The following is a 23,249-nucleotide window of genomic DNA, read 5'->3' on the forward strand; positions in this document are numbered from 1 at the left end:
AATTAGTCAAACCAATAAACAAAGACACAAGACACCATGGAAATCTTGATTATTTCGTTCCTCGTAGTGCCCGGCCTGTCCGTCTGCTGGTAGCTGTATGGCGTGGAACGGGGACGGGAACTACTAGGTAGGAACATGGAACTGGCCAATGCTTGTATATTGTGCCATGCATGACTAAGCTAAACTTGCAACACTACATCCTTTCCGGCCGATACTAGTTCTTAGACTGGCGGGGACTGATAATAGTACCTTACAGGATACTACCTAGGTAGCCGCCCACATCTGAAGCCAGTTCGCGAGGTCGAACTTGATAATATCCAGCTGTCTCTGAATCCCCGGGGAGAAACCCCAGTAACACGGCCCCCCGGGCTCGTACCCAGAGCTGTACCAGCGTTGTTGTGCGACATTCTTGTTTCTTGGATGGGAGTGGGTGGGCTGGTGTCCCCGCTTTGACGTCGGTGAATTGTCTGTGTTGCTTTCTACGTCTTCGGGTTCTGAGGACGCTGCCGGAGGATGGATTTCCGATGATACCGGCTTGGAAGAAGAACAAGGAGAGGAGGAGGACTCCTTGAGCGAGCTCCTCCGCTGGGAGACCGCATTTTCACATCTCGACTTGGCTTCAAGGTCAGAGGCACACGTAGGATCGTTACCAGCGTCGCCGGCCTCAGTATAATATGATGTCTGAGTGTGAACGTGCGTGCTATGATTTGCAACGTCTGCTTTCCAACGAGGAAGAAAGGAAGCACAATATGACATGAATAGCTGAAACAAAGACTGCTGACGCTTGCTTTGGGATGGAGCGACAACCATCGATTTGGATGTCGGTGCTGGTTCTGGTTGGGGTTCTGATTTTGATTGAGGTGGCCCACTGGCAAGTCTGGCTTCAGGCTTGCATGTGACGGTCCCTTCCGCCTCCTCCACCTCTAGCATTGAGGTTGTGGCTGAAGCTGCCCAAGGAGAAAAAGAGCGAGGATGGTTTATCTGCGGCTGCTCATCATGTTCCAATTTGCATGGCAATGGCACGGCTGACTTGCCCATGCTGGTCGGGACAATCAATCGGGGCTGGAATTGCGTGAGCACCGTAGTACACGTACAATCTCTTGTCTGTCGGTCTCTCAGTGCACACCACGGAATCCTTGTGGTATGGGAGTTTGTGCTGCACGTGCCGACGTTCAGCGTGGAGGCCAGTGGTCCTCGTCCGAGCACAAAAAGTGCCAACGCTACGTATGCCACAAAGATAAGCAAGAGCAGTTGTTGGGGGCTTCGGTCAACATATCCACTGAGAGATGAGCTTGTGCAATAGAATGTAGGAGTGCAAGATGGCCTGCTCTCATATTGGGCCCGAGCATCGCCTTCTCGCTCTGCTGTCGGAGACGCCTCTTCTTCTTGCCAGGTCGTCGAGACTATTGCGGCTGCCCCCCAGGTGAACTGGATCTCCTTTCCTGCTCCCCGGGATGTCTTCCCAGTCATCACAGGGTCATCCTCAAATTCGAGTTCGCGCTCGGTAGGCTCAGGTCCGCTTTCACTTGCAGAATCGCGGATCTGACTCCCATCGTCGTCTGAAACTTGCTCAAGACCATCAAGGATGTCGGTGAACGACATGACCGGAGAGATCGATGGAGTGGTCACGGCCTTGGAGGATTCGCTGGATATGCTCTCAGTGCGGCGTTCATATATGGGAAGCTGTTTGAGGATCTTGATACCTTTGGAGATGATAGAGTCTGTCGTCGACTCAGACACGAAGTTTGTCTGTGTTTCTGCAGCCTGGGCCGATGCACGGCGACAAGAGCTGAGAAAGGTTCCTGATTCTCGGGTACCCCGGCTTTGTAGGTCGTTTGCAACCCCGGCGACATTCTCCGTCGAATTGCTGAGATTCGGGAAGAGGTGTATCTCAGTCACCTGGCGGGTCGAAGTTGGACTGGGAGAGCCGCTTCCCAAAGCCGCGATCCAGGCCCCCCCAATAGGGTCGAGACGACTGTAATCCTTCATCTGGTCTGAGTAGTCCGAACCAATGAGCGTCGACCCACCGAGCGTCGACCCACCGGGAGAATCATCTCCAACCATCATTATCCACCTTCCAACCTTGACATCTGGAGGCGACCTCGACGTCGATCTCATGCGGAGCCGTTCTTCCACAGAAAGCGGATTGTGAAGTGGCTCGACTGACTGATGCTGCGGCGATATGGATCTTCGCTGACGCAGCCCGGGTGTTTGATGGCACTCGACGGCACTGCTAGTGGCTGCGCTGTCCTGGGCCTTCTCGGAGTGTGGTGAGCGCGATGGTGAAGTCAGCCTGTCTTCACCGACTACATCTGAGGGCGGAATGGAACTTCGCGGAGGCGGGCCTCTGGTCGAGCTGCTCTGAAAGGCATTGGGTTTTGTTTTGATGGGAGCCAGGTTCCCGGCTGTCCCCCGTGATCTCTCGCTTATGCTGGTCCGACGGCGTTGATTCTCGCTTTGCGCGGTGTCGGCCAAGGCCGAACCCGCGTCGTTGTCTAGATCCACATGATGACTTGAAGGTGACAAGGTGATTGATGGCCCTGCTGTTTCGGAAACAGGTCGGCCTTTGTGAAGTGGCGATGTTTCCTCCAAGAGCTCTAGGCCCTGACCGACAATGCTAATCTCGCTGCCGCTGGACTTCAGTTGATGTGGTTGGACATCGGCACCTTGGCCAGCCTGCGGCTGTGGATTGGCCTCTACAGGCACCTGTGTACTTCCCTCCCTCGACTCTCGAGTCGCGTTTTCAGAGGGGGAATACTGCGGCTCATCCTCAACTTTACCCAGTGCTCCGTCACGAATGGTCTCTTCCTCTTGACCTCGGTCAAGGATACCCTGGATCCTCAATGGCTCTGGCCGGCTTGGGCTATCCAACGAGAGCTGTGCATAATACTGGTCAGAAAGAGGCCTCGACAATACTAATCCTGACAGGTTGATGCGCTTTTGAAGGTCTGCAATTTCAAGGGACAGGCGAGACGGACCAGGAGAAGCGTCTCCGTAGTCAGGCGTGATCCACTCTAGTGGTTCGGGATTGGACACTGTTGAAGCACCAGCATGAGAGGAGGCGCCGCGCTGGGACGATTGCCATGACTGACGGGATGACGCGGGTGACCTTGGCCAGTTCGAGCGAATGGAAGCTGTTGAGTTCGTATTTCTCGGAGGAAGGTGTCTAAAGGTCGCGCTCCTGGGTGAGTTGGCCAGGCTGTGAAATGAGGAAGGAAGAGTCGCCAAAGGAGAAGCGAGAAAGTCGGCCAGGGCTTGGTGTTGCACGAATGGCGATGTCGACAGGTGCTGAAAGGCGTGACGCTTGGATAGAAGCTCCATCAAGCGTCTATCACAGAACCGGATTTGGTCCTCGTCTCTTTGAATCTGTTCTGAACGTGCCTTGTCAATCCAGTTACGACACTCCCTCATCTCTTCAAGCGTCCTCTTGTATTCCTCCTTGGTAGCTTGTAATTTGGTTTCTGATTCCTCACTCCTCAGCCTGTATTCTTCGAGCTTCTTGGTAAGGTTCGCAATCTCTTCTTCCTTTGCTCGGCACATTCCTTGACACTCCGTTTGTGCATTCTTTGCGTCGGTCGCTTCCTTTTCGAAGCCTTTTTTGGTGCGCTCGATCTGCACATTTCGGCACTTCAGCTCCTCCAGCTCTTCTCGGATTGTGTTGAGTGCCTGGTGAAAAATGTTCGCAGTTTCGGCCAGAAAGGCGACCTCCTGCTGTCTCCTGCGACAGAGGTCCTCTGCTTCAGATAGCTTCTGAGGATAGTCTTCCAATTCCTCCCTTTGCTTTAGATAATCTTGCTCGAGAAGATCCATTTTCTTGAGCAATTCCTCATGTTGCATTTGCAGCCACTCCTTTTCAGCGAGCAGCTGTCCATATTTGACTCGCAATTCTTCGTTCGGTATTTGCTCCTCACTCGGAGTAACAGCCTCCGCCATGTCTCCCTGCCTTTCCCGAGCGAGCTCTGGTGTGGGTGGTGCCGCAGTCTGGCTGTTTATGGCTATCGGTGCCTCCACGGTGTCGCTGAGCGCCTCTTCTGATTCTCGCTTTTGGTCCGCAGCAGCCTTAAGTAACGGAGAGGCCTTCGCAATAATCGTTTCATAGATGCTGCTATTCACGCTTGAGATCGGAGGGGTTTTGCGTGGAGGGCTGACTTCAGCACGTTTACCCACGGCTCGTGAAAGGTTCAACTTAGGGGAAGAGATGAAGAGCCCCAAACCACGCACTTCTCGGAGGTCACCAGGATCTTCATCTTCCACAAGGCTTTGTTGGTCCAAGTCGGGGCTAGTTGAGGTCGGATCCATTTTGCGAAATCGTGGCCGGTCTAAAAGTCAACTGAGAGAGTAGTGACTCTCGCCCGAACTTCGTGGGAGTTATAGGTAGCTTGTAAGTGCATCGACTTCGACCACGGCTGGCTATAGAGCACTGCCCTTCTTCTAGTTCACGGAGAGAGGGTTTCAGATGCATCCTTTGACGTGGTCGGCTACATGTGAGACTGAAGTGAACAAAGAAACATTTGCGATCGGACACGCACTGAGAGGGCCAATGGAGTCGAGGATGGCGCAACCGGTTTCGGATATTCTGTAGCCTTGAAGTCTGCCGCCTGTGAACAAAGAACGACACGGACCACGCGAGCATTCCACATCTTTGTAGCAACCGGCAGTGAAGAATGGAGCACGTAGTTACCCTGCTCTCGGAGGTTGGAGTGGTTAGGCCGTGCCACCGACGTCCTGGCTGGATGATCTCCTGGACAGCAGTTCCAAGCAAGGAATACAGGCAACATCGGACGTCCAGAATGTTCAGGATGCATTTTTACAGTGATTATGGTATGTAAAGCCCCGGCCGCTATGCAATCTCGAGTGAAGAGCAGAATCGTTAGGTCTCCAAAGTAAAGGTCTAGTCGACATAGCCACCGACTGGCGGCCCTGGTTTCCCTTTCTGAAGGATATCGTCAACGTCGACCTGGACTGGTGGTCGCTTGCGCCGGTCCTTGCAGCCAATCTGGACAACCTTTTGCTTCCCCGTGTCGTCCACTACCAGTGCGGTGAGTTTGCCGCCCCTCGCACAGCCAGTGTCGAGGCCTTTCGAGTACTTTTGCATTTGCAAGCCCAGTTTGGCGTCATGGCCGTAGATGACGGTGGTCTGTCCTTCACCGGCTCTCGATTTGCCCCCGCTCTTGAGTCGTGCAAACCGTTCGCGTGCTGGAATAAGCCGTTGGTATCTGTTCCACAACTTGTACCACGGCACACTTCCTTCGCGCTCGTGCTTCTTTGACGGCACATGAGTGGCGAGATCGATGACTCGCATGTTCATCACCGAAGCTGGGTCCTGGTTGTCGAGAGCAAGCCCCGGAACGAGACCGGCGTGTACCACCACGGCCTCACCAGCAAAGGCTTTCAACTGTCCCACACGAAGTATGACAGGACAAGACTTGAGCCAGGCGAGTTGTTCGGAATTGAGCGACTTTGCTAACTTTCTTTCTTCGTCATCGGCCTTCAAGGATGTCTGCTGCGTGTGTTCGGATCCTTGTTGATCCTTGTTCTTCGACTCTAAGGTATTCGACTGAAGCTCGTCTGCGACCAAAAGCAGTCGATCATCGTGATTGCCACGTACGCAAGAAGCCTTGTAGCCGCGCAGAAGGTCAATCACTCCAGGTGAGTCCGGACCTTTGTTGACAATATCCCCAACGGCTATCAAGTGGTCTGTTACCGGATCGAACTTCAATTTTTTCAGCAGTTGCTCCAACTCTTCTCGGCAGCCATGAATGTCTCCGACAAACACCAGTCTCTTCTTGTTTGATAATTCTCCTCTTTCATCCAATAAGCCGGGGACAAGACTGCGATCAAGAGTCTGTAGGTGTGTCATGTCAGAGAATCGAGGTCGAATATTGACTCCAAATACACCGGCATTGGCCGCCGAGTCCGCGTGTTTGTTGAGTGACGACCATGTTGCTCTCTCTTCCTGCAGAAAGGGCGCAATGATCTTGGTCCACAGCACAATCGACGAAACAGTCATGACCACTAGCAACAGCAAAAGTCGTCGGAACTTCGGCGCTCTGATCACGGCAATCGATCTGTCCACCAAGATTTCGACCCTGTCCAAGAAGGTATCGCCCACGAAATGGGGTGAATTTGGAGTGTCATAGCCTGGGGTATTGCGCCATTCGTTCGTACAATATTCGATCAGAGGCTTACGAAGACGTTGGCCGGAGCGGAACGCTGGCAGCTGTATGTCGGGCATCGTGGCCTCAAGGCCTTGACCATGTGGTCTTATCTCTTAACCAAGCTGAGCCCCTGCCTTTCACCTCATCGATGGAGCCTAGTTTTGAGATTCAGGCTGGGCTATTTGTCTGCACATGCGGGCAAGAGGTCCGTTCACGCTTCGGTTGGAGAGATCGATCCGTAACAAGGTAGGATCCTGGGAGGAGAGGATGTGGCGGCAAAAGTGACTCTGCCCCGGGATATGATATGGCGGGCTCGTGTGGCTCTCTAAGCTGATATGCAATCCATACCCGAGGCTTCCGCGAGGGATAGGAGGAACTGATCGTGGACAGGACTTTATGCAAAGGAAGAATACACGGAGGAGAGCAGAAGGGGAGAAATTTCAGTGATAAGTGAGATGATGCACTACTAGATACACAATGCCCAGCTCAGCCGCGCAAGCCGCAGCAGGGCCAGGGGGCTTGGGAGGCTTATCTCAGGCCCAACGGCTCCTAATAAGGCTAAGGGCCCTGTCAGCGCGGGATCTGCAAAGCCGCCGCCAGCAGCGCCAAGTGAGTGACACGTCGCCTATGCCCTCTACCGGGCATCTACCAGGGTGTTGAATGGTGCCAGCAGCAGGACGGAGCACCGTCTTATGTATCTTGCATGCATCAGCCACGTTTTGTTGATCACCACTGCACGCGTCCTATAGGAGGCCCCTGTGAATTCTAGGGGGCAGAGACGAGCCTGGAGAAATGACGCAGTCGCAGACTACGGACTATTAATGTGTGCATTGTCCCAGACAAACTGCAAGCCTGTGTCGGATGTGCATCTCAGATACTAGCCACCATCCTCCGTCGCATTTCTGACCCCTGTGCTAATTCTAGGCAGTCCTCCAGTTCACAGGGCCAAGCCTGTAATAACCAGACCCAAGCATCCTAGTCCATACATGCCGAGATGCAGTCCGTTGGCGCCATTGCTGGAAGAGCCGGTCGCCAAAGCCGGTGCAGATGCACCAGTCGCTGCGCTGCCTCCTGCACCTGGATTAGCCTTTGATACGGACAAGAGGCCGGCCTTGAAGACAAAACTTACTTGATGCCGCTGAGCCACCGGTTGTACTCGCAGCACTTCCTCCAGATGTGACAGTCCCGGAACCAGGGCTGGCTGTCGCACTTGGGGCAGGCGTTCCGGTGGACAGGAAGTACGAACTGATGCATGATGCCTGGCAACTGGCATATTGCTCTGTCTCGGATTGGGTGCCATTGCCTTGCGGGCATTGAGCAGCGCAGTCGGTGGTCGCATTCGCCTGAAGTTGACTTGGACACGGTACGTTGACACAGGCAGCTTGACAGCAGACGTCAGCAGAACCACCTGTATGTTATCCCTCTTTATTAATGTTCCAGACTTCACAACAACGTTTCTCTACTCACATTTCTGCAAGCATCTCGTCTGCGCATCAAGCGTCGGGGAGGAGGAAGCAACACTGGTGGCGCTGCTGCTGGTCAAGCTCAAGTCTTGCGCGGCCACCAGGGCGACAATGCCGAAAGTGATCAAAGAACGGAAGAAGCGCATTTCAATGAAGGATGAAACCCTTGCAAGGGGCTAAACACCAGGCTTGAGGGCGGTAGAGTTAGTTCGAAAAGGGAGGGATCGAAGCCAACGTGGCGGAAAGGACTGAGGATAGGCCGAAAACGAATGTATATCAGTCGTAGACTGTGGAAACGAATGTTACGGCACACAGGCCAGTATGGAAGCAAAGAAAGGTTCGCGAAACAGGATGCGACCAAGGACTTATGTGCTGGGAATGGTAGAAGTAAATACTCCGTACAATGGGCGCTGTGCGAGGCTACATGGGCCCCTTTGCGGAGGGTGACGACTAGAACGAGCCAATGTCGCCAGGATTCCCCTTCGACAAGGATTTGATCCATTTAGGTCAGGACTGTGGTCTGCTCTTGGTGCTTTTCTAACGTCCAATGTTGCATACTCACAGGAAATTGTCGCTTATGAGCCCCAGTCGGATGTTAGTCTTTGAGTCTCAGGCAACACCGCGGCTGACCCTGATTTGATCATCACCGACCTGGCTGAGACACGCTTAGGGGCTCGCGCAACAATCCGCGCGGTTTCTTTGGTGTGCGCCCTCGTCCTCAAAATATGCTGGAGTTGTCTCTGCTGTAAACATTAATGGCGGTGGTGTAAACATTAATGGCGGTGGAGATAATAACAAAGATCACTCGTCTCTGGAGAACTCCGGCAGGTCATCGAATAGAACTGTGCTTAGGATAGTACAGAGTACGGAGGACTACAGTAGGTAAGCCCAATTGAAGAAGTCCTAGTCACGTGACCACGCGCACTTTCGCGTTGGACGTGTCATTATCGCGTAGCGCGTTTTCGCGTCACTCTCCAAAGCCCGAAGTTGTCCGTTGATGCGTTACGAAGAGCTTCGTATGAATCTTAGAGCCATTATGGATTTCATCGACGACGAAGCCGAGGCCAGCTCCACCGAGGAGGTGCTGGTACCAAGCTCCCAGACCGATGATCATCCTCGACCGCGAAAACGAGCTCGCCTCAAGGGCCGAGGTCGTGATGCCTCAGTTGATGAAGAGTATGATCTTCCATCCAGTGAACCAGCCGACGCAGCAGGTGACGACGAAGATGATCAGCTAAATCACAAGTCCAAATACGAAGCCCGTATCCACGTACCTCTGTGTGACGATCGTCAAACTGATACCTTTGTAACTCAATTAACTCAGCAGTGGTCCAGTCCTTCCAGGATCAGAGGCCCGAGATGGATGAAGCCTCGTCAAGATTTTGATGCTACCCCTTCCAGGCAGCAGACAGATCCTCAGTCCAGAACCTCAGAGCCACATGCCCAAACGTCCTTCCAAGCCGATGAATTCGAGGATGATGACGATGACGTCGCTTTGCTAGAAGCTCTGGAAGCTGCTGTCAATGCTCCAGCCGGCGGTTCACGGGCTGAAGATACAAGGCAGAGTTTCGAGTCCAATCGGATACCTCCTCCACGTTCTTCGCTACAAAGAACGCCGTCATTCCGCCAGACCACTTTGCATGGACTTCATACCACACCACAGGAGCCTCCGAGGACACAGACCCAAGGCCGAGCCCACAATTGGCCACTGGCAAACAGAAATGAACCTCCGACCCATCACAGAATCAATCGAGACGCCATGGGCACCTGGGTCTATCCCATCAATCTGGGTAGGATCAGAGACTACCAATACACCATTGTCCACAAGGGCCTGTTCCACAACCTCCTTGTTGCCCTCCCTACTGGCCTAGGAAAGACATTTATTGCTGCCACCGTCATGCTGAATTGGTTCAGATGGACTGAGAATGCGCAGATTATCTTTGTGGCTCCTACAAAACCGCTTGTGTCCCAACAAGTCGACGCATGTTTCCATATCGCCGGGATCCCACGGTCGCAGACCACCATGCTCACAGGAGAGGTTCCACCGGCCATCCGGGCCGAGGAATGGCAAAACAAACGAGTCTTTTTCATGACACCCCAGACTCTGATCAACGACCTCAGAAATGGCATGTGTGATCCCAAAAAGATTGTCCTCGTCGTGGTTGATGAAGCACATAAAGCCACAGGAAACTACGCCTATGTCGAAGTGGTCAGGTTTCTAAGGCGGTTCAACTCAAGTTTCCGCGTCCTCGCGTTGACCGCAACGCCAGGAGCGTCTGTGGAGGCTGTCCAGGCGGTAATTGACGGTCTTGGGATCGCTAGAGTCGAGATCAGGACGGAGGACTCTCTCGACATCCGTGAGTTTGTCCACAGTCGAGAGACCGAGACGGAAATATTTGACAATTCCGACGAAATGACAATGTCACTGAAACTGTTTTCGGCCGCGGTCCAGCCCTTGATGAATAAACTCAACTCCCAAAACGCATACTGGGGGAAAGATCCAGAGCGGATCACCCTGTATGGTCTGAAGATGGCCATGGACCAGTGGAGAGTGTCGGAAGCGGGCAGACGGGCGCCTGCCGGCGTCAAGGGAATGGTGCAAGGGATCTTTGCCGTGCTGATGAGTATGGCGCACAATCTCGAGCTCCTCAAATATCATGGCATTGGTCCCTTCTATCACAAAATGAAAGTGTTCGCGGATGAGGCTTCCGGTGGGGGGAAATACGCCAAACAGGTGGCCAAGGACGAGAACTTTCTGAAACTGATGAACCGACTCAGGGGCTGGATCAACAATCCCGAGTTTGTGGGACATCCCAAACTGTCGTATCTGAAGACGGTGGTTTTGAACCATTTCATGGATGCCGGAGAAGGACAGGGCAGCGCCACCCAACCGTCGAGCACCCGAATCATGGTTTTCGCGCATTATCGGGACAGTGCCGAGGAGATTGTGAGAGTACTCAACAGACATGGTCCTATAGTCAGAGCACACGTCTTTGTCGGGCAATCTGGCACAAAGGGATCCGAGGGGATGGGCCAAAAGACCCAGCTGGACATCATCCAAAAGTTCAAGGCTGGAACGTACAATACGATTGTGGCCACGTCAATTGGCGAAGAAGGCCTTGATATTGGCGAGGTAGACTTGATCATCTGTTACGACAGCTCCAAGTCTCCTATTCGCATGCTACAACGCATGGGCCGCACAGGCCGGAAGAGAGCGGGCCGAATCGTGTTGCTACTGATGCGTGGTAAGGAGGAACAGGATTACCGCCAAGCAAAAGACAACTATCAGACGATGCAGGACAAGATCGCAAAGGGGAAAGACTTCCAGTTTCACGAAGACGAGTCGCCCAGGATCGTGCCCAAAGACATCAGTCCCGTGGTTGACAAACGCGCAGTCGAGATTCCGATCGAGAACACGCAGAACACGCCATTGGTGCCTAATCGACGCAAGGCCAGGAACCTCAAGAAGCCGGCTAAGAAATTCAACATGCCCGACGGAGTCCAAACCGGCTTCACATTCCTCGGGAAGGGGAAAAAGACCCAAGAAAAGGTCAAGAAAGCAAGCCCAGGGAGAAAGATTGACAGAGAAGTTGCCGTGCTGCCGCCTCTGCACGAAGTTGTGCTGACGGCAGAGGAAGAAGAGCAGCTGGACCTACGATATGTGCGACTGGCCGGGCTACAAGACGAGTTCATCCAGCACATCAGACTTGGTGCGTTTCCGGAGCAACAACAAAGCCTGGGAAAGACAAACGCAATCAAGCATTCTAGAGCCACCACATTACTTGTGAAGGCTTTCCAGGCTATGCGGGAACCGGGCAAGGACTGGGAGCGTCCTTGGGACTACGGTGATGTCGAGCAATGGGATAGAGGAGACCAGTCAAGTCCGAACGTGGATCGTGCCAAACACGTCTCCGAACACAGTATGAAAAGATCGCGTGGCTTGATGAAACCTCGGAGGTCTGAACAGAGGTCCCGCGTCTTGGGAAATTCAAGAGAGAAGACACAAGCGCGGACTCGCCTTCATTCGGCTGGCAAGACATCACGTCCACTACCAACCATACACTCATCCAGTCCTACAAGGTCAACCTTGAGCAGTAGTCGATACGGTGACAACGACAGCTTTATCGACGATGACGATGACAGCAACGACAAGAGGGCCAATCACGCCGCATCGTCAAGCGAAGATGAACCGTCGCCCTCCCTGCCTGATCTGTCCCCTATGCCGGAGAAGCGAGTCTTCCTGTCCCAGCAAAGCAGTAACTATGACCAAGACTTCCCGGATCTTGAAGCCATTCTCGGCGACACGACCAAGTCGTTCAAGACGGCAGCCCCGGAAATCCGCCTTTCTACCGCGCTGAGAGGTAATCGGGCACGACGAGTCTTGGACAGCGATGACGACGATTGAGCGGTGACTAGACGAGGATGACTGAGCAGTGACTGGATCGATCTTGCCCTGACATGGGAGCCATTCAAAGCTACGATGACCAGCTGGCCATTCAGAGCTACAAAGACCAACTGCCCATTCACGAAGAGGGGATCCTGAGCCACGGGGTCGGGGTTTTGGGTGGCCACAGGGTCCGGGTCCTGGGTAGCGACGAGGACCATTGAACAGAATGGGTTGATAGTGTGTCAAAGACGAGGCAAGGTCGATTCTTCCAAGCGACCATGGAGATCGAAAGGGTGTCGTCGACTCCCACTCCCCTCTAACAGCACGACGGGAAACCCCCTATTTGGGTACGAGTACAGGTCGATGGCTGTCCAGGATACTTCTTCTCTCAGCCGTCGAACAGAAGGACCAGGATGTGTCACTAATAGGCCAAACCTAAACACACCATGGATGTGTTTTCGATCGAGAGAAAATACAGTATCTCACTGTTGCAATACTAGTCGTCAGCTAAAGGAATTGGAAAATGAAACGGAGACGGAAATGGAAACTAGAACAGACACCCACGCACGCTCCAGTATCGGCTTTCTATGCATGTCGAACGTTTGATTAAGTGTTTGCACTTTCGCAATTCGTGAGATCTCGAACGTTTGATTAACTATTTGCACTGGCGCAATTCAATTCGTGAGATCGCCCGCCCATGATCAACAAACAGCCTTGACAGTATCTGTGTAGATATCAACCTTGGAGGATTTGTGCAGCTCCAATACTGTCCCGTTGTCCAAATCAAGCCTCAAACATCGGTCCAGGACCACTCGAATCATATGAATCATGGTCTCTTGTTCCTCCACTCCTTTGGACCTTCAGAGGGCCTTGGCGGGCTCGGGTCAAGGGACTATACTACCGACACGGACCATATCGGCCGACAGAGAGCCTCGCAGGCCTTCCAGCATCCCAGAAGCAGCGGTCAGACGTGCACAAGTCAGTTGCGCCCCATTTCCATTCTAAGCACGACAAGCTCAAAGGAATTTGAACGAAGCAGTGGCTTGCAATTGTCCCGAGACAAACAAACCGGACCTGTATGGATGCATACTGGATGGTCAATTTGCTGATGCTGGATCAAGAGGATCATTGTAGCCCGGCAGTTCCAGAGATGAGATGATAATGGGCATACGCCCGGCGCTGAGTCTTATTTTCTGTCATCAACCTCCTCAAGGACCCTTCCAGATACCGGGTATGGGGATGACTTGTATCGACTGTCTTAGCCACTTGTCCACATCTGCCAGGGTTCGAGCGACCTCCTTCCATCGACGCCTTACCCAATGTTCCACCCTGCGATCTTTATAGCCCTTCCACCTTGCCCACAGGATGAACAGTAATACCAGGCCAGCATCCATCAAAAGCTGTCTGACAAACCCCCAGGCCAGCCATTTCATCCAGGCAGACATGCGATAGAAGAGTCTTCGCCGCCTAGACGTCAATGAAGGAGAGAATGATGACGATGACAGGAGGTGATTTGCTGATAGTTGTTCACGTAACGCGGCAACTTCGGTCGACAGATTCCGTAAATGTGATTCAATCTGGTGCCTCCATTCGGATTCCGTCACAGGCGGTTGTGTCGTGGGAGGAGGGTCGATCACGGCACCTGTCTCGGGATCCACCTCTTCCCCTTCCACAACACCATCGCTATCGCGCTGGGAAACAGGCGAGAGGACGCGCAGCCGATTTGGGTCGGAGTTCAGTCTGCTTAAAACCCCACTGCCTTCCGCTGTGAGACTGACACCAGGCGGTATGCTGCCAAAACTCTTTGTCTGTTTCAGCCCTGCTCGTTCAAGCCGCCTGGTGGGCGAATCCGCGTCTTCGTCCTCGGAACTCCCGCTTTGGCTTCGTATCTGGTTCCAGACGAATTCCAGTTCCGACACCAATTCGCGAGCTTCCTGCGTCCCACTTGCATATTCTTTCATGGTCTCGATCAACGTGCTGATATACCGTCTCTTGGCTTCTGTCCGTGACATTCCAGCGCAACTATGCCAGGCATCCCACTTCTCAATCTCGGCTTCGGCTTCGCGGATTCGAAGGTCGCGGGAGGCATAGCGATGGACATTGTTCGATCTGGAATTGTTTGGATCGGGAGACACGGTAGGCAGCGTCGGACGGGGCAATATAGACTCGACGTCTCCCTCCATGGACTGTTTGTACAGGCCATAGAGCCGTAGACGAGCAGATGGAGGCGGTCGTGAGGACCCGGTTCGCGGTAGTCGACGGACGGTGGCTAGAGCGTGAACGAACACGCGATCTACAGGTTGAGCCGGTCAGAAGACAGACGGTAAGCAATAGACTTGTATTCAGCATACCGACGGAGTCAGACATGGCACCGGTCACGCCTCGACCGAGCAGTCCGCCTGCGGATGGTGGCCACAACTCCTCCTCGGACGTGGGATCAAGGGGCACGCAACGGTGTCATGGATGGGCTGGAGCCGATGTGATGCTGTGGAGAATCGGCTATCGCACTCGCTTGGGGATGTCCGGGCTAGGTAGATGGCTTGGAGAGCAGGGCAAACACCATATTCTGGTCGTTGAGAGGAAGCGGGATATCAATGTGGGTGGAGGGTGTATGGTGTACGGTGGCCGATAGCGGGAATGGGATTCTCTTTCAACCACCGCCGTGAGTATTGACTCTGTCGGTGGCATCTGCTCCCGCAACTGCCAACTGCGGCTTTCGGTCTCGATGGCGAAAGGGGCCTCGGCCTTGGCATTGGCTCCGGTGAAGCATGACACGCAGTTTGATACTCCGTCTGAACACGTCGCTGGCACCCCGCTGCGTACCTATATGTAGGTAGGAGATCTCCACGACAGTCGAGCACAGTACCACGATGCCCATGGCTATTATACTACATACACAGCTGGAATTCAACTACTCTCAGTCTCGCTTGCTCACCACCAGAGGAGCCTGCTCACTCTCCACGCTTGGCTGTCCGCACGCCCACACCCCCAGTTGTCTCGGAGTCTCCGCTGATCTCAGTGCTCTCTTTCACAGCCCCGCCGGGCGACTCCGGAGTGTGATGTGTCTCCTGCCTAGATTTTTGATTTGTTGCTTCCCCCTTTGCCGCATACCTGCTCAGGTCTCCGTACTTGACTTCCTTCAGAGCACTTTCGTGGGATGCGTTTAGCTGCACGCGTGGTACTGCTGACTGTGACAATTGTCCTTTTTGCGCGGCTTCTAGAGCTTCCATTCATCGGTGTGCACAGAGACACCATTTCATTCCACTTTTGACTCCAGACTTTTTCAGATTGTTCCCTCTTGAGTCCGTGAAGTCGAGGAATTCCTGGGTCACGGTCGCTGCGACAGAATGGTTGCCTTTGTCTTCGGGCCCGGTTCTGCAGTATCCGTCCCGATAGAAACCTGTTGGAGGGTCTGTGGACAGGATACCTAGTTGACCACCAGCCACTGGAATCGTTTAGATTAGCCCCAGGGAGAACAGCCACGGAATGGCTGAGGTCAGAGAAATACTCACCATTCTTGTTCTTCATCATCTCCCTTGTATTGCTGCCCATTTTGGCTGTCGCAAGTCACTCACACTTGAAGCGATTAGTAGTCCTGCAACTTTGCTGAGCGTTTATGAAGTCAGGGGATCTGACCGCATAATGTTCAATGTTAAAACATCTCACAAAGCGATTCAGGAACATCCGCTGCATCACTTTCTGATGGGATCTCGAAGACACGGTCCCGTCGAATCATGACGTCCTTGATCCCCTTACATCACCACTGACCTCTGACTTCGGTCCTCGTCCGCAGTTGTTGGAAGCCGATTGGTACCTACCAAGATGCGTCTAAGAGGCTTCCAGTACGAAACATCGAAGAAGGGAGCATTTTACGGAGCATTGGGTGTAATAACGGAGGGTCTTGAGTTCGCTCGGAGATGAGAGGCAGATCTGATGGGTAGGAGATGTGTGATAAGATAGTAAGATCAGATCAAAGTCCCGTGACTGCGCAGAAGCCTCTGCCAGGGAAGCTGCAAGGTTGAAAGAAGCCTTCTCAAACACTCGCTCTCGCAACCATCATCAGCAACGAGGCAGCAATTGCATGGAGTAGACCTCGAGCAGAAAGCAGAATTGTCGGTGCAACTTTGCTCTTTTTCCTGAAGTTGGACTCTCCCCGCGGAATATTGGAGAACCGGACAGGTCACTACAACAGCCTCAGTCGAGCGGTTGGACGTCAACCACGTCTCGCCAGCTCATCAATGTCTGGTCAGTCAGCGGTAATCAAAGGAAGGGCGTATCTAATATGAAAAGCAGCGGTCGAGTCACTTCCACCTCCACCTGATACCCGCAACAGCCGAAGGATGCCACGGGGAGATGCGCCACTCTCCGGCGGATCCAAAAGAGCGGCTTTGTCCTGCTAGCATTAGTCTGCCGTCGCCGTTTGCCGTGTCTTTTTGGAGTACATCGGATACGGCAAAATGACGCCAAATCTTGATCGCCGCATCGTACCCACCAGCGGCAAAATGTAACAAAACTGACTCCTTCCCGGGTCTCCCTACTCACCCTATATCCTCCTGTGACGAGCTGAAGACAGGTTTTGCAGCATTGCGCAAATTCCGGGGTTGAACAGCTGTTGTCATGGTGAACCAGCACGGTGCTCAAGACACAGATACACGGCATGACGACTCACATATCCGAGGATGTTCCCTCAAGCACTCAAGATGTCCCTATATCTAACACCCCGAATTTCCACGCGACGAGACACTCGATTGACTCTCAAGACATTGAATACCGCTATTTGACCTTTCAGTCAGATCTCCCGTTGACCCCGGTTTTTCCACCTGATTTCAAAGGGCAAATACCACCATGCCCGAATTTGCGTGACTACGACGATCCTTTCAGCTGGTCACTGACTCGCAAGAGAGTGATGACATACCTTTCTTGTTCAGTCAACGTTACAGCTGCCTACTCAGCGGGCGCCTACGCGTCAACAGCCAGCGTGCTCACCAGTAAATGGAGTGTGTCACATGTCGCCTATAACGTCGGCATTACCATCTTTTGCTTGGGGTTTGGCCTGGCACCCATGGTGTTGGCCCCCTTCTCGGAGATCAATGGGAGGAGGCCCGTATTTATCGCAACCGGATTGCTGTTTGTTATTTGCCAGCTCGGATGTGCTCTCACCGACTCGTTTGCGGGAATGTTGGTAGCTCGACTCTTCTTAGGCATAGGCGGCTCAACTTTTTCGACGATGGTGGGAGGTATTCTGGCAGATGTCTGGGTAACAGCCGACCGGAACACTCCTATGGTCCTGTTCACCGCAGCAACCATGTTCGGAACCGGCCTCGGGCCTCTGGTGAGCGGCCTTGTCGCACAGCATTTGTCGTGGCGATGGGTCTTCTGGATCCAAGTCATCACCAGCGGCACCCTGGTCTCACTGGTGACGATCTTCTTCAAGGAAACACGAGGCAGTATCATCCTGAGCCGAAAGGCGAGGTTGCTCAACAAATGGTATGAAAAGCTCGAAGATGCAGGCGCTCTGGGAATGGAAGTCAACGACAGTGACCCCGAGAAGAATGGGCAGACGGCTCTCCGCATTCGTTGGAGAGTCAAGACAGACGAAGACCGATCTTCTCTGGGCACAATGATCGCAGTGTCCCTATACCGACCATTCCATATGTTATTCACCGAGCCAGTGGTGTTCTGGTTCAGCTTGTGGGTTGCATTCTCCTGGGCCGTTCTATATCTCCAGTTTGGTTCCATCCCACTCGTCTTCGCGGCCAACCACGGATTTACCCTCGAACAGACGGGAGCCGTCTTCAGTGCCGTCGCTATCGGTGGTATCGTCTCGGCCTTCCTCAGCATCTTCCAAGAAAAGTGGGCGGTGAGGCATTACCCTCTCAAGATCAGCGGCAGTCCAGAGGGAAGACTCTCCTTCGCTTGCATCGAATCGGCTCTGATGCCAATCGGGCTGTTTTGGTTTGGCTGGACGTGCTATTCCTCCATCCACTGGATCGTCCCTACATTGGCCATCGGCGTCGCCACCATGGGCATTTTCAGCATTTATCTGGCCACCTTCAATTATACGGCTGACGTCTACCACGTCTACGCTAGTTCTGCTCTCGCTGCCTCTGGACTGTGTCGGAACCTGTTGGGAGGCATTTTCCCACTGATCGATGTCCAGATGTTTGACGGACTGGGTTTCCAGGCCGCAAGCAGTCTTTTGGGAGGCATCGGTGCAGCTTTGACGTTGGTGCCATGGGTTTTGGCTTTCTATGGTCCTCGGATTAGAGCCAGAAGCAAGATCGCCAGCTCCTTCACACCACCTTGAATTGAATCCGTCCTGAGACACGTAGGAGAGGGTTCTTAGTATATACGCCCGCACTCTGCTAGTCTGTCAATACCATTACATAGATATAGATATACTGCTTAGGTCGGCGGCTGTTTGTGGCTATGACTATGACACATGAATGCACATATCAACGATCTTTTACTTTCACCGCGGAATAGTGACACAGCGTAAACGGTCATCCTTACCATCGAATTTAAGCAATCAGCGAGTAGTGACAACTGACGAGTGACAAGTGAAAAGTGAAAAGTGAAAAATCCGAGTTGTTGACGATAAAAGCAAAGCAGGGACCGAAGGAACACGATTTTGAGGATGCGCCACTCTTTTTTTCTCATTGTTTTTGTCTAGTTACCACCGTGACGACAAGGGCCTAGTATCCCGCCCCTCCTCGAGAGGCAGGCGACCCAAGTCTCAGCGGTGCCGGTGGAAGAAAAAAGCAAAACAAGCCCGATTGTAAGGTATCTGTACTCAAACACATTGCCCACGCTTTTGGTGGTTCCGGTTCGCCGACGCTGGCCCCTGGCCCCGACGCTGAATCCCGACGCTGATAGACTCCGACAACCGCCTCCAGTAACCATGCCGTACACACCCTTCAGGTGGATGCCCAAACTCCGTCCAAACGCCGTCAAAATGCAAAATCATGCCGATCGTGAGACAAGCTTCCGGCCTTCACTTGTATTGCTCCGGCAGGTAGGCGCCAGCGGCCAGCACCAGGTTCATGTTGGTGAACTTGGTCAGGTAGACGTGGCTGTGCTTGGTCAGAAAGGCCGAGATCTGGTCATTGCTGACCCCGGCTTCCTTGCCACGCTTCTTGTGGCCGCCAGTAGCACCCACCCCGGGTGCGCCACCAGCGGAGCCTGAAGCCAAGCTGATGTTGGGGGTTGGCACCGCCGCGTTACCCGCGTTGGTGCCGTCTGATTTGCCTGCGGCTCCGGCAGCGCCGGTGCCGTCGGGTTTGGCGGTTGGAGGTGCAGCCTCCTTGGCCGGCCCAGTCACGTCCCATGCGCGAACGGTGCAGTCTTGGCCGCCGGAAACCAGAACCGTGGATTCGGTGCTCCAGGTCAACGACCAGATGCCACCCTTGCCGTGGCCCCGCAGCTTCTTGAGGAGCCGACCCGGGCCGAGATCCCATATCAGGATCAGGCCAGTTTCGTCCGCCGATGCGAGCAGCTTGCCGTTGCGACTGCATGCCAGTGAGGTGATCATGGCGGTGTGGCCGGTGAACATGCGCACAGCATTGCCGTTGGTGACGGACCACATGCGCACAGTCTTGTCAGATGAGGCGGTGAAGACGTAGGTGGAGTTGGGGTGCCATGCGACACAGTCGACGTCGTCGTCGTGACCGGCAAGGAGGCGGACTTGGCGGATCTTGTCGGTGAGCCAAACTCGAGCCGTCTTGTCTGCTCCGCAACTTGCAAAGTAGTGCCCGAATGGGCCCCATTTCACATCCCAGACCGGACCAACGTGGCCTCGGTATATGACGATGCAGGCGAACGCCTCGAGATTCCAGAGACGGATGGTGCCGTCGCCACCGCAAGAGAGAAGCCATTTGGAATGGGAGTCGGCGGCGTTGGGGTCTGCTCGGTATGCTGCCGGGGCGAAAGCGACACTGAAGACTGGACCGGAGTGACCGATGAGGCGTCGGGAGTTCTGCTTTTGTCCGCCAACTTCTGGTCCCAGTGCCGAGCCGTCCAAGGTCCAAACACGGATGATAGAGGCATAAAACCCGGCGGCGACGAGGTTCGAGTCACCGGAGATATCCATACAATTGATGCCATCGTGGGTGTTGTGGAAAGTGTACATGACGACACTAAGGCCGGGACCGACGCCGCCAGTGCGTGAATCAATCTTCAACCGGTCACGAACTTCACGGACCTTCTGGACTTCAATAGCAACGTCGCGTGCGGTAGATGGGGGGAATGGGATTTCGGCTCGGCTGGGGCCTTCATCTTCATCTTCCTGTTTGATATTGAGTCTCTCGTGAGCCTGAACAAGAGATTCCTGGCCGGCCTTTGGGGGCACTTCCAAGTCGAGATCCATGAGGTCACCACGCACGTCTTCTTCGAGGTCTTTCTCCATGGGAAGTTTGCCTAGCTTGAGATTGGCAAGGTTGTTACCCACGTTGGGGTCGGTGGAAGAAATGGCGTTGCCTGGACGATGACCAGGGATCCCTTCATCCTCAGCAGGCATGTCTTGATCTTCCTTGCTGCGTTGTATGACGGCCGCAAAACTGAACCGGTCATCTGCAGCACGGTCGACCTCACGCAGGTCAAGGTTATTCTGGACAATGCCGAGAAACATCTTGAAGCCGGCATCGGGGAGACTCTCGAGAAAGCCCATGAAGGCCGTAAACGCGTGGTGGGTGAGGCTCAGACGATACCGATTCTCCCGATACAGCTTAGCAACCTTGTCCTCTCCATGTTCGGGGAGGGTGATGAATTGAAGGCCTCGCAAGTCATATTCATGCTCTTTCTTGAAATCCTCCGAGAATTTCTGGAACAGACGCGCTGCTTCCTTGGGATAGAATTGTTTCACCAGTTCGAGGTAAGAGTAGACAAAGATCGGCCAAAGGAGTCTCTTGACTTCAGCTTTGTATGTGTCAAGAACGTCATCAGTCCATGCCCTCAAACGGGAATAAAATTCGAAAAAGCGAGGAGGCCCAGCAGGGGTAGGTTTGAGGTCTGCGTCTTTTGGAATTTCTTGATTGGCAGATTCCGCTCGGAGGGTGGCTTCAGTTCGATGGTAGCCTTTCTTTGCGAGATAGTCGATGACCTGGTCGAACTGTTAGCTTTCATCCGACCAGTTGTAATTTCTCGCGAAAGAAAAACATGCAATAGAGTTTTCAGATCGACCCGAAGCTTTGACTGAAGCTGAAAAGGGCGGGCTCTTGGGTTCTTCCTCGATATCCTCCACGTATGCGTAGGGAGCGTAGGGGTTGACGGGCGGTGCCGCAGGTTGTGGGATCATATCTGCTGCTGGTGGACTGGGAGGAATACTAGTTGTTGGACAACTAGGAGGTTGGTTGATGGAAGGCGGCAAACTCCCTGGTGCATTCAATCGGAAGGCATGCACCGAGGACTGCGGTACAAAGGGTGGTGCTTGGACCAGAACATTTTCTGGTGCACCTGTGGGGTCTGGTGTACTGCCCCCAGAGTTTGAAGGTCCAGTTACTCCTTGCGAGGGCTGTTGAGAAGCCATGATCAAGACACAAGGAGGACAGGTGAGGGATGGTGATGAAATATAGTTGAAGTTGTAGTGAGGTGGGAAGATGAGAGATTTGCTCGAGAGGTGCAGATAAATCATCTGTCGTGGGCAGAAAGTTGATCCCACGATGAAAGACTTGGCTGTCGTGAAAAAAGGCGAGAAGGCGCTGCGGCCAACTGAAGCTGTGTGGTGTTGGAAACGAGACATTGCTCGTGAGGTGCTTGCAAGACCATTCTCGCGACGGGGAGCCGTCACGACAAAATATATTTTGGCGCCGCAACCTTCGCGAAACAAGACAAGACAAAGCAGTAAGAACGCGACATGCGATAACTTACAATTTGGTTCAGATTTTGCTGTGTCATACCACCACCACTCCCCCCAGATGCAGGAGGAGGAGGTGCAGAAGGACCAGATGAAGACCCATTAGCAGTGCCATTTGGGTTGTGGTTTGTTGAAGGTGAAGGTCCAGTAGGTCCATTACTTGGGTTTCCTGGCCCCAGATTGGGCGCCGCTTGCCCAGACATGATTACGCTTTGTTCATGCAAGGAAGATGGTGTCAGGGATGAAAGACTTTGGTTGGAAGACTACTGACTTGCTGGACAGTAGGAGAGAAAGGTGAGCGACGCGACGGTTGTTGTGATGGTAAGAAGTGAAAAGAAGTTCAGAAGTTCAGATCAGGTCTTGAAGTGAAATACCGCGAAGGCGGCGACAAGGCCATGCTCGCCAAGATTTGATATCACGCTAGCCATGTTTGGACAGAAGCTCGGGAGACTTGCCTGAGAGGGATGATGCCTTCTAACAGGGCGTCTGTATTGGCACTACGAGGTATCAGCTATCAGCTCTATGAGACCCAGGCTGGACAACCCCTGGAGTGGCTGGACAACAGTGGCTGGATATGGAAACATCTTCCTCCAAGAAGAGAAAGAGCCAACTTGATTTGAGAGATGGATGTTGACTCCCCAGCCCCATCGCCCCCAGGGCCGCCGCCTTCGTCCCTTACACCTGCGAATCGCATCGCTGAATTGAACCAAATCGACCACTCTATCTCTACCCTACTCTCGGCGGCCTCGGATGCAGTCGGAATCTTGTCCAACTCGCCTACCTCGGAAGCACAGCGAAATGAGCTGAAGACCCTGGAGTCTGCGCGCAGTGCTTTCACAGCCGCCGCCGAAATCTACTTCTCAACCCTTTCCTCGATCGAGGTTCGATTGCGGCGTCAAGTCTACGCTTTAGAAGAGGCCGAACTCATCAGACCAGGCAACGACAGGGATGCAAAAAGAGGTCGCGCGTTGGGCGGAGATTCTGGATTGACAAGAGTTGGGGGAGGGCCTCTCGATCCTAGCTGGCTGAATGCAAGGGCCACGGACAAGGTTGGGACCAGCATGAGACGAGAGCTTCTGGCTCAAGCGCGGGAATTCGTCGAACGAGTAGCACAGCCGTCACGGAATGGCAATGTCTCAAGTAAAGAGTCGGAAGTTGGGGAAACCAAGGACAGAGATGAGCAAGAGTCCGGCTGAAACCACGCAGGGACGGACTCAAAGACAAGGACAGAGTCCAGATCTCTGCTCATGCCTTTGGAATAATACTGGAGGGGCTGCGATGGCGCTATTGGCTCGCATGCATGCAGACCATGCAAATGTTGACCTCCCAGCCGCTAGACGGATATGACCTGTTGGTTACAGCGCCAGAAAACCAAAGGACCAGGGGGTCTA

The 23,249-nt window shown here is 53.5% G+C and overlaps 9 protein-coding genes across 9 annotated transcripts; 3 read left to right on the forward strand and 6 right to left on the reverse strand.

Annotated features, from left to right (window-relative positions):
• Window positions 1-994: 994 nt before the first annotated feature.
• A1O3_00108 (uncharacterized protein) lies at window positions 995-4,299 on the reverse strand (the record flags this gene model as incomplete). The annotated part of the gene is made up of 2 exons (XM_007730260.1): window positions 995-1,062; window positions 1,095-4,299. 2 exons carry the CDS (start codon window positions 4,297-4,299, stop codon window positions 995-997), a joined length of 3,273 nt encoding a protein of 1,090 aa, XP_007728450.1.
• Window positions 4,300-4,891: 592 nt separating this feature from the next.
• A1O3_00109 (uncharacterized protein) lies at window positions 4,892-6,235 on the reverse strand (the record flags this gene model as incomplete). The annotated part of the gene is made up of 1 exon (XM_007730261.1): window positions 4,892-6,235. One exon carries the CDS (start codon window positions 6,233-6,235, stop codon window positions 4,892-4,894), a length of 1,344 nt encoding a protein of 447 aa, XP_007728451.1.
• An 860-nt stretch (window positions 6,236-7,095) lies between these two features.
• Window positions 7,096-7,767, reverse strand: A1O3_00110 (uncharacterized protein; the record flags this gene model as incomplete). Its single annotated transcript, XM_007730262.1, has 3 exons — window positions 7,096-7,229; window positions 7,288-7,539; window positions 7,626-7,767. 3 exons carry the CDS (start codon window positions 7,765-7,767, stop codon window positions 7,096-7,098), a joined length of 528 nt encoding a protein of 175 aa, XP_007728452.1.
• An 890-nt stretch (window positions 7,768-8,657) lies between these two features.
• A1O3_00111 (fanconi anemia group M protein) lies at window positions 8,658-12,026 on the forward strand (the record flags this gene model as incomplete). Its single annotated transcript, XM_007730263.1, has 1 exon — window positions 8,658-12,026. The coding sequence occupies one exon, from the start codon at window positions 8,658-8,660 to the stop codon at window positions 12,024-12,026; it is 3,369 nt and encodes a 1,122-aa protein (XP_007728453.1).
• Window positions 12,027-13,216: 1,190 nt separating this feature from the next.
• On the reverse strand, window positions 13,217-14,375 carry A1O3_00112 (uncharacterized protein; the record flags this gene model as incomplete). The annotated part of the gene is made up of 2 exons (XM_007730264.1): window positions 13,217-14,301; window positions 14,360-14,375. 2 exons carry the CDS (start codon window positions 14,373-14,375, stop codon window positions 13,217-13,219), a joined length of 1,101 nt encoding a protein of 366 aa, XP_007728454.1.
• Window positions 14,376-15,238: 863 nt separating this feature from the next.
• On the reverse strand, window positions 15,239-15,560 carry A1O3_00113 (uncharacterized protein; the record flags this gene model as incomplete). Its single annotated transcript, XM_007730265.1, has 2 exons — window positions 15,239-15,453; window positions 15,521-15,560. 2 exons carry the CDS (start codon window positions 15,558-15,560, stop codon window positions 15,239-15,241), a joined length of 255 nt encoding a protein of 84 aa, XP_007728455.1.
• Window positions 15,561-16,665: 1,105 nt separating this feature from the next.
• A1O3_00114 (uncharacterized protein) lies at window positions 16,666-18,315 on the forward strand (the record flags this gene model as incomplete). Its single annotated transcript, XM_007730266.1, has 1 exon — window positions 16,666-18,315. One exon carries the CDS (start codon window positions 16,666-16,668, stop codon window positions 18,313-18,315), a length of 1,650 nt encoding a protein of 549 aa, XP_007728456.1.
• Window positions 18,316-19,002: 687 nt separating this feature from the next.
• A1O3_00115 (transcription initiation factor TFIID subunit 5) lies at window positions 19,003-21,300 on the reverse strand (the record flags this gene model as incomplete). The annotated part of the gene is made up of 2 exons (XM_007730267.1): window positions 19,003-21,105; window positions 21,199-21,300. The coding sequence occupies 2 exons, from the start codon at window positions 21,298-21,300 to the stop codon at window positions 19,003-19,005; spliced, it is 2,205 nt and encodes a 734-aa protein (XP_007728457.1).
• Window positions 21,301-22,481: 1,181 nt separating this feature from the next.
• On the forward strand, window positions 22,482-23,054 carry A1O3_00116 (uncharacterized protein; the record flags this gene model as incomplete). The annotated part of the gene is made up of 1 exon (XM_007730268.1): window positions 22,482-23,054. One exon carries the CDS (start codon window positions 22,482-22,484, stop codon window positions 23,052-23,054), a length of 573 nt encoding a protein of 190 aa, XP_007728458.1.
• Window positions 23,055-23,249: the final 195 nt, after the last annotated feature.

Source organism: Capronia epimyces (genome assembly GCF_000585565.1).
Source record: "Capronia epimyces CBS 606.96 chromosome Unknown aczIQ-supercont1.1, whole genome shotgun sequence".
Lineage (NCBI taxonomy): Eukaryota > Fungi > Ascomycota > Eurotiomycetes > Chaetothyriales > Herpotrichiellaceae > Capronia > Capronia epimyces.